The sequence below is a fragment of the Girardinichthys multiradiatus genome, chromosome 21 (assembly GCF_021462225.1).
Source record: "Girardinichthys multiradiatus isolate DD_20200921_A chromosome 21, DD_fGirMul_XY1, whole genome shotgun sequence".
Lineage (NCBI taxonomy): Eukaryota > Metazoa > Chordata > Actinopteri > Cyprinodontiformes > Goodeidae > Girardinichthys > Girardinichthys multiradiatus.
Window position 1 is genome coordinate 33,644,956 of NC_061813.1, and position 10,375 is coordinate 33,655,330.

General features: G+C 44.9%; 1 protein-coding gene across 1 annotated transcript; it reads right to left on the bottom strand.

Moving 5' to 3' along the window:
* Window positions 1-4,901: 4,901 nt before the first annotated feature.
* On the bottom strand, window positions 4,902-9,696 carry LOC124858234 (apolipoprotein D-like). Its single transcript, XM_047350157.1, has 5 exons — window positions 9,541-9,696; window positions 6,279-6,394; window positions 6,079-6,200; window positions 5,700-5,785; window positions 4,902-5,487 (listed from the first exon to the last, which is right to left on the bottom strand). The coding sequence occupies exons 2-5, from the start codon at window positions 6,387-6,389 to the stop codon at window positions 5,258-5,260; spliced, it is 549 nt and encodes a 182-aa protein (XP_047206113.1). The 5' UTR covers window positions 6,390-6,394; window positions 9,541-9,696; the 3' UTR covers window positions 4,902-5,257.
* Between the last annotated feature and the right edge of the window lie 679 nt (window positions 9,697-10,375).

Genomic DNA, 10,375 nt, shown 5'->3' on the forward strand with positions numbered 1-10,375 from the left:
AATAAAAGGGTTAAAATGCATAAGCGCGGACGGCGCGTTATGAGCAATGTTCTGGTTAAAACCACCCTTTAAATAAAGTTTATCTTAACTTTAAAACATACAAAGAACACAGAACCGGCGCGTGCCGTAGCTAGCCTACTAGCACTAAAGATCGCCAGGTTCCACAAAACAAAACTTCATAACATGAAAACGTTTAGATCATTTCATCCTAAACCTATGTGTTAATCTGCCCAAACCTCACTTCTGACGTATGGCGAGGGAATGTTCTCCAAGGGCGATGAAGTTCGAAGAAACGTCCACAGTCAACAAGCGGAACCTCTGCGTTCGCTCTGTGAACAATAGGGTTAGCTCCGGAGAGCTGGCGGCTCCTCTGGTCCGCTGCGGTTTCTGCCGTCTTCCTTCAGGCTGAGAGACTGCGTCCTGGCCGGGGCCTCTCTCTCGAATACCGTTTGCATCTGCGGGGCTTTGGAGAGACAGTCAACAATGCTTGTACCTTAATTATCCCCGTTCATGAATGAAAATACCGGATACACAGACAGTATTTCATTCTACTTAACTTTGCATATGATCGATGATCGTATGACTTTGGATCCAGTTGAATTTATGTCTTTTTTGCTTTGTTTCCCTCCTATCCCGATGGTCATCGGTGTGGAAGAGAGCGATATGTGGGAAGGGTGGGGGTCTTATATGGGCAGTGGCATCATTGGGAAGTCCTCTGCTACCCCCCTTCCCCCTTCGGAGTTGTGCTTTATTTTGGGTAATGGTGCCACAGGAAGTTTGCAGTTACCCTCTTTCCTGGCTGTACTGAAAGAAGGTTAATGCACTTTATTTTGAAAAGTTCCAGAAAAGTATGTACCGGAGTTTTAATGTGGAAATCCATGGCTGTAGGTCCCAACAATGGCCACTCATTTTCTTTACTTAGCTGCTTTTTTCTTGCCATAATACAAATTCTAACAGTCTGTTCAGTAGGACTATCAGCTGTGTACTGTATCCACCTCCTGCACACCTGTGAAGTGAGAACCATTTCAGGTGACTACCTCTTGAAGCTCATCAACAGAATACCAAGAGTGTGCGGAGCAGTAATCAAAGCAAAAGGTGGCTACTTTGAAGAACCTAGAATATAAGACATATTTTCAGTTGTTTCACACTTTTTTGTTCAGTATATAATTCCACATGTGTTAATTCATACTTTTGATGCCTTCAGCGTGAAGCTACAATATTTATAGTCATGAAAATATTTTTGGTCTGTACTGTATATATATATATATATATATATATGTATATATATATATATATACATATGAACCGCCACCTTAACGTGGTGGAGGGGTTTGAGTGCTCAAATGATCCTAGAGGCTATGTTGTCTGGGGCCTAAATGCCCCTGGTAGGGTCTCCCATGGCAAACAGGCTCTAGGTGATGGGTCAGACAAAGAGTGGTTCAAGAATCCCTCATGAGGACCAAAATATCGAGGCACATGACGTGCCAGCGTCCCACCCTGGAGCCAGGCCTGGGGTCGGGACTCGACGGAGAGCGTCTGGTGGCCAGGTTGCACCTCGCGGGACCCGGCCGGGCCAAGCCCGAACGAGAGACGCGAGGCCATCCCCCAATGGGCCCACCACCTGCAGGGGGAACCGTGAGGGACCGGTGCAAAGAGGATTGGGTGGCGGACGAAGGTGGCGGACGAAGGTGGAGACCTCAGCGGCCCGATCCCCGGATGCTTAGACTGGCTATAGGGACGTGGAATGTCACCTCGCTGGGGGGGAAGGAGCCTGAGCTTGTGCGGGAGGTCGAGAGATATCGACTAGGAATAGTCGGGCTCGCCTCCACGCACAGCGTGGGCTCTGGAACCCATCTCCTCGAGAGGGGTTGGACTCTCTTCTACTCTGGAGTGGCCCACGGGGAGAGGCGGCGGGCTGGTGTGGGTTTGCTTGTTGCCCCCCAGCTCAGCCGTCTCGTGTTGCGGTTTACCCCAGTGAATGAGAGGGTCACATCCCTGCACCTTCGGGTTGGGGAGAGGTCTCTGACTATCATTTCAGCCTACGGGCCAAGTGGTAGTGCAGAGTACCCAGCCTTCTTGGCGTCCCTGTCGGGGGTGCTGGATAGTGCCCCTCCTGGGGACTCCATTATTCTGTTGGGGGACTTCAACGCCCACGTGGGGAACGACAGTGACACCTGGGGAGGCATGATCGGGAGGAATGGCCTCCCCAATCTGAATCCGAGTGGTGTTTTGTTATTGGACTTCTGTGCTAGACACGGATTGTCCACAACGAACACCATGTTCAAACATAAGGGTGTCCATCAGTGCACTTGGCACCAGGACACCCTAGGCAGGAGGTCGATGATCGACTTTGTTGGGGCTGAGCTGTCCACTGATCACCACCTGGTGGTGAGTTGGATCCACTGGAGGAGGAGAAAGCCGGACAGACTTGGCAGGCCCAAGCGCATAGTGAGGGTCTGCTGGGAACGCCTGGCGGAGCCCTCGGCCAGGGATGTATTCAACTCCGACCTCCGGGAGAGCTTCGACCAGATCCCAAGGGATGTTGGAGACATAGACCATGTTCTCCACATCTATTGTCGATGCTGCTGTCCGTAGCTGCGGCCGTAAGGTCTGCGGTGCTTGTCGCGGCGGCAATCCCAGAACCCGGTGGTGGACACCGGCAGTAAGGGATGCTGTCAAGCTGAAGAAGGAGTCCTATCGGCTGTGGTTGGCTTGTGGGACTCCTGAGGCGTCTGACGGGTACCGTGAGGCCAAGCGTGCTGCGGCCCGGGCTGTGGCAGAGGCAAAAACTCGGGCCTGGGAGGAGTTTGGTGAGGCCATGGAGAAGGACTACCGGTTGGCCTCGAAGCGATTCTGGCAAACCGTCCGGCGCCTCAGGAGGGGGAAGCAGTGCTTCACCAACACTGTTTATAGTGGGGGTGGGAGATTGCTGACCTCGACTGAGGACATTATCGGGCGGTGGAAGGAGTACTTCGAGGATCTCCTCAATCCTGCCATCAGGCATTCCGTGGTGAAAACAGAGGCTGGGGACTTGGGGTTGGACTCTTTCATCACCCAGGCTGAAGTCACCGAGGTGGTTAAAAAGCTCCGCGGTGGCAGGGCTTCGGGGTTGGATGAGATTCACCCTGAGTACCTCAAGTCTCTGGATGTTGTAGGGCTGTCATGGTTGACACGCCTCTTCAACATTGCGTGGCGGTCGGGGACAATGCCTCTGGACTGGCAGACTGGGGTGGTGGTCCCCCTTCATAAGAAGGGGGACCGGAGGGTGTGTTCCAACTACAGGGGGATCACACTCCTCAGCCTCCCTGGTAAGGCCTATGCCAGGGTATTGGAGAGGAGAGTCCGACCGATAGTCGAACCTCGGCTTCAGGAGGAGCAGTGTGGTTTTCGTCCCAGCCGTGGAACACTGGACCAGCTCTATACCCTCTACAGGGTGCTCGAGGGTTCATGGGAGTTTGCCCAACCGGTTCACATGTGTTTTGTGGACCTGGAGAAGGCATTCGACTGTGTCCCTCGTGATGCCCTGTGGGGGGTGCTCCAGGAGTATGGAATCGGGGGCCCTTTATTAGGGGCCATCCGGTCCCTGTACGAGCAGAGCAGGAGTTTGGTCCGCATTGCCGGCACTAAGTTGGACCTGTTCCCGGTGCATGTTGGACTCCGGCAGGGCTGCCCTTTGTCACCGGTCCTGTTCATAACTTTTATGGACAGGATTTCAGGCGCAGCCAAGGGCCAGAGGGGGTCTGGTTTGGGGACCAGTGGATTTCGTCTCTTCTTTTTGCGGATGACGTGGTCCTGCAGGCCCCCTCTATGCAAGACCTACAGCATGCGCTGTGGCGGTTCGCAGCCGAGTGTGAAGCGGCTGGGATGAGGATCAGCTCCTCCAAGTCCGAGGCCATGGTACTCGACCGGAAAAGGGTGGCTTGTCCTCTTCAGGTTGGAGGGGAGTTCCTGACTCAAGTGGAGGAGTTTAAGTATCTCGGGGTCTTGTTCACGAGTGAAGGAAGAATGGAGCGGGAGATTGACAGACGGATCGGTGCGGCTGCCACAGTAATGGGGGCACTGTGCCGGTCCGTTGTGGTGAAGAGAGAGCTGAGCCGAAAAGCAAAGCTCTCAATTTCCCTGTCGGTCTACGTTCCTACCCTCACCTATGGCCATGAACTTTGGGTCATGACCGAAAGACCGAGATCCCGGATACAAACAGCTGAAATGAGCTTCCTCTGTAGGGTGGCCGGGCACTCCCTTAGAGATAGGGTGAGGAGCTCGGACATCCGGGAGGGGCTCGGAGTATATATATATATATATATATATATACACATATATATATATATATATATATATATTTACACATATATATATATATATATATATATATATATATATATATATATATATATATATATATATATCCTAAACCTTGTGGAAAATGTTAACAGAATAGTTAAGGCTGATTGATCGGCCCCAGTTTCCTTAATTTTGGGTGATTGGCCGATACTTACATGTGAAGCCGATCTTATCTATTTGTTTAACCTGTTGTGCAAGTTTTGCTTGTTTTTAAAATGTGACAAATGAAAATGAAAACACTAAAGGAACTGCAGTGCTCTAAACTTTTCGGTTATATTTGAGAGCACCACCTTATGGGCAGCTAAAACAAATTTGTTTTTACTGGGTATTTTTTTTGTGCTTTTCAAAAAATAAGATTGGAACATTGAAAGTATATCGTGACCTTATAAACCCTGACACTGTCACAGTGTCACTTATAAAAAAAATTGGTGTCTGCCAAAATCGGAATCGGCAGGTCAGGCTTTTTAAAAATCTGTGATCGGCCAGAAAACTGCAATCAGGTGCAGCAACCCCTAGTTGCTATTGCTGGCAACGGTGAGTCCAAAAAGAATAGACAGAACAATTATGCATTATTTATTAAACGATACAGAAAATGTAACTTACACCATTATAGTGCAGTAATCAAGAACCTTTCAGTGGTTTAGATTTTTATTAAATACACCACCACCCTCAGCCGGTTGACCATTTAACAGAGAAACAGAATCGAAAAATATAGTTTGTTGGACTTGGGGTAAATATCACAATAGCAGATAACTGCAATCAAACAATGAAATATTGCTTCTTTAAGCAAATTCTTTGAAAATTATTGTTACATTACTTCTTTGCATTTCAAAAAACAAAAGCAGAAATAGTGGGATATAAATGTACTGAATCTGAGAAGCCAGATATTCTTTCTGCAAGGACCATCAGCTCTTCCCTAGATGTCCTTGCAGTTCTGATCAGTGGCCTTCATCCTGGAGATATCGATTCCTTCTCTGACCAGCAGCTGTTTGGCGTAGCGCACCGTCTCCGCAGGCAAGAAGTGTGACCGCGAGAGGATCCAGGCATAGTCGACGTGGAACAGGCGGAGGATGTCCGTGCAGGAGTACACCACAGCCACGCTGGTGTAGTCGGTGGTGAGGACCCAGTATGGGCTGTAGGGAGTGACTGTGAGCAAAGGCCATAGGAGTGAGTTTATATGCTGATTTAGGAGATCAAAGTAGTCAGATATCAGATGTGAACCACAGTGATGTGTAATTCACAACCTCTGGCCTTTTACTTATAATACACCAGTTTGTCCTCAAATACTGACAAAAATAACAAATATCCCTTTATTGGGTGCCATCAGAATCTTAATACTCATTATTAAAGACACTTACAGTATGAGAAGCTGACTCCGAGTTTGGCCATCTCCCTCATGTCACGAATCACAGCTGTCCCTTCTGCTGTCCTTACTTTATCTTTACTGGAACATAGAAAAACAGAATGAGTTGGTCACTGGTTGCTATGGGGTTTTCCGCCTATTCTGGAAAGAAGGAGGGACAGGAAGTCCACATGGCCACTCTTTTTATCAGACACAATAATTCAAGTATGTGCAACTTTTATGTTTCTATAGTGTTTTTATGTGATAGTTTGAATTGCTCTAAACATGACAATCATTGAGCATCAGATGTTTGGAACCAGAAAAATCAAATTGTGTATTTACACAAAACATCAAATCAAATCCAGAACCAATCAGAGAGCTCACAAAGTACTCACTAGAACTGGGAGTTCAGCACTCGGATGGTACCATCTTTCCTCAAGGCGTAGTTTGCCTCGATGCACTTTCCTCGTGCAAAGGAAGCAGGAAGCTTCTCTATCTCATACCACTTTCCCAAGTACTGGTGAAAGAAATAATGCCTTACTGCTGGGTAACTCATTCTCTATTTATGCACCCACAATGTTTTTACGTGTTTTACTTTTTCAACAATGAAGCCGGGCTGCACTGCCGGATTGGGACATGGACCCCAGTGAAAAGTCTGGGCCGAGATTAGAGGTAGCAGCAGGAGGACGAGGTAGACAGCAGACATGGTTCCTGCAGGAAAAAACAGAACGATTAAAAAGTTAGAATTATTACATATTTACAGAAACTTATCAATAAAACAGAATATTGTAAATATGGTTAGACATGTCAATGGCATTCTGCCATTGGTACAGTAGGCAGCATGTTCCGTCCATCCATCTTAGAATAAACCCAGTTACGAAACAGATTTCATGGTTTGGATCATTATCCACAGGTGAGGGTTGGAACCAGTGAACTAAAAAGATCCACCTTTCAGCTCATTTCTTCTACCAAGACAGTCAAGAGCCACACCTACTGCAGCCCAAAGCCCCAATCCTTCTAGAAATATTTATTTTCATGCTGCCACCGTTTGTGAACCAGAAACAGAAATACTGGATCCCTTTGTTTAAGAATGGGACTCACCCTGGTGCGGAGTGAACTCTGTTGTTTTCTGGTTGAAAACAAAGGTGTCAGATTTATGAGAGCTGTCACTCATCCAGGCTATAAACAGCTCCGGTGGTTAATGCTTCCTTTGACATAAAATTCCCAGTAGGGGTTTTCAGTTCTGGCAAAATCTGCCAAGACATTTTCTGCTTATTTTCAAAATCTTTTAATGTTGCAGTTTGAAGCTGATTTTGATTAATGTGTAGTTGAATCAAGATACTTACATATACTTTATAAAGTACGCATTTATTTTCCTCGTTGCTAATTTTCCCTCTTTTAGGTCTGTTAGGAATGCCAAAATCATTTGTTTTTGCTACATGCCAGAAAATTGAAAGTGAGGTAAAAACCCAGATGATGATTTCAGCGCACTAAGCTTCTGACAGATTAATCCACAGCATTTGAATTAACTGGAAACACACTGGTGGAGGTATTTTACACAGAGTCAAAACGGAAGGAATCAAGAAAAGGTTTGTGGACCTTTATCTGTCTGGTTCATCTGTTTTCAGCGGCCTGAAGGTCCAATGCTCAATTATGTGTAGAGTATCGTGGGAATGTAAAGTCAGCCGTCTGGTTCGGAAGCAGACTGGCTGTGTGTCCTGGAGATGACCGTGTGTTGGATTGAAATGTGTGTATCAAGCCCAGAACAAAAGCAAAAGACCTTGTAAAGATGGTGGCTGAAGCTCAGTGTCATTTACTCAATGAAGAAGAAGAAGAGGTTCCACCAAAGTCATCATGAAAAGCCAGATTACAGTTTGCAAATGCACCCAGAGACAAAAAACTTAATAATGACCACTGATACATTTGGAGGAAAAGGTGGAAAGCTGGCAAGCCCGAGAAGATGTGGCAACATTGAAGCAACGTCTTGAAGACTTGAAGGAAGTTGAAGCTTATGGAAAATATCCTACACCTGATGAAACACTTACTGACCAAAACAATTAATTTAAATGAAGCATTTTTAAATTTATGATTTACTTTTTTAGGTTGATCGGAGTGTGGGCAACTGGTGGTGGTAGTAGGGGTTTGTCTTGTAACTGGTGGGTTGCTGGTTCAAACCCCCCCTCTGTCCTTCTCAGTCATTGTGTCCTTGGGCAAGATACTTCACCAACCTTGTCTGATGATAGGAGTCAGAGGGCCTAGTGGTGCTGACTGTATGGCAGCCTCACTTCTGTCAGTCTGCCCCAGGGCAGCTGTGGCTACAATGTAGCTCACTACTGGCAGTGGATGAATGGGTGGATGACTGATTGTAGCTTAAAGTACTTTGGGTTCTTTGGACTTGATAAAGCGCTATACTAGTGCCTTTAACATTTCTGCAGAAATGTTTGACATACACACACGTTTTAGACTTTTTGTTGGTTTCCATTCATTTCTATGGCCTAACCTTGACCCTGACCCTTCCACCTGGGTCTAACATACGGAGATGAGCTCTTGCGTGACATGCGTCGGCCCGTGCCTAGCCTTTGACTCCCTACGCCAAACTTTTTCAGTCATTAGACTGAATTAGGGGGATGTCATCATGACACTAAACTCACCCTAACCGTAGGTCTTGTGGAGTACCCTAGGTACCCTAAGTAGCCCTAGGTAGGTAACCCTAACCTAAACTTAATTCACAACTTAGTCCTAAACATAACCCCTAATCAAAGAACAGCATTTAAAACAGTAAGGACCAGGAAAATGTCCTCACTTTGTTGGTAAAAAACAAAAAAATCTATCTATCTTTCTATCTATCTATCTATCTATCTATCTATCTATCTATCTATCTATCTATCTATCTATCTATCTATCTATCTATCTATCTATCTATCTATCTATCTATCTATCTATCTATCTATCTATCTATCTATCTATCTATCTATCTATCTATCTATCTATCTATCTATCTATCTATCTATCTATCTATCTATCTATCTATCTATCTATCTGTCTGTCTGTCTGTCTGTCTGTCTGTCTGTCTGTCTGTCTGTCTGTCTGTCTGTCTGTCTGTCTGTCTGTCTGTCTGTCTGTCTGTCTGTCTATCTATCTATCTATCTATATATACAGAGAGAGAGAGAGAGGGGTATATACATATCTATCCAGTTAATCTTTCTTACTAAAGTTATTATTTGTGGAAATTATTCATACTGTGAAAACAGGATCGACAGGCGTGATATTGTTTTGGCAGGGCGGTGTAGATCTTACAGGCCCCCCAACCCATAAACATCTACAATATTCTAGAAGGTTCTTCTACTGTAATGGACGTTAGAAAAAACACTTGCATACCTGTCAAAGTTTTACATTTAAACACACATTGGGTTAATCATACTTGTCATGGCTGACTCCATGTTCATTATTATGTTGATGGATGGCAGAGAAAAAAATTCCCAGTAGTCTGCAGAAAGTGTTTATCATTTGTTCGTTTGTCTTGTTTGACTGCATACATGGAGAAGCCACACCTGTTCCTCAGGTTTTGAAGGTGCTGCTTTGGGTTAAAAACACCTACAACTTGTTGACATTGTATAACCCCATTATGAAACATGTTATTCAATGACATTTAAAGGGATTCCAGGCTATACATGATAAATTATAAAGATTATAACTTGTACAGCAGCATGATTAGTAACTGCAGAAAAATAATCTGATGTATGTTAAATTAATCCTTCTTAACGAGACAAAACAGAAAGCATGTTAACATATTGAAATAAAGATTTTCCCTCCTGTGTTCTCCAGCCTAAAGTAATACCTGAGAAACATTTCCTTACCTGAGCGTGTGAAGCTGTGATTTCAGACGGTCTGAGTATGATTCTCCAGATCTCTGGATCAATACGGACTCCCGTTTGCCTTGTTAAAGAGGCAGTCAACTAATTGTTACCATGCGCACATTCCCTCACTGAAGGAGTGCTGACTCAGTGGGGAAACAAACAGTTGGACTCATTCATATCACGTAACGTTAACAGTACCGCCCCCATTATTGTCCTATTATAGTCACTGCAGTTACGGAACACATTTAGTCACTATATGTCATGTTATATATTTTAAATTATAATCCTTAGCAAACAGACACAGAACACAGAAACTGATTGGAGGAAAGGAAAGGCAACTTTATTTAAATAGCACATTTTGGCCAAAGGCAACTCAAAGTGCTTATACATAAGAGTGTATACAAATACAAAGAGATAACACATAAAAACAAATGACAAAAGCAGTTAAAATAAAAGTAGTTAAGAATAAGCAATGACAAATAAAAAGGTTTTTAACCTTGTTTTAAAGGAGCTCAGAGTGGGAGCAGTTCTGCAGTGTATGCGAAGCTTATTCCAGATTTTTGGGGCATAAAAACTGAAGGCGGCTTCACCGTGTTTTGCTCTAAATCTTGGAATGATAAGTAGGTTTCATTCCAATGATCTTAAAGGTCATGATGGTTTGTAGCACTGAAGAAGATCAGAGATATAATGAGGACTCTGACAAGTAATGCTTTGTAACCCATTAATGAGATTCTAAGCTCTATTCTCTGAGCTATAGGTAGCCAGAGTAAAGACCTCAGAACTGGACTGATATGCTGGTCTCTTCTTATTTTTTGTAAGAACTCTAGCTGCAGCA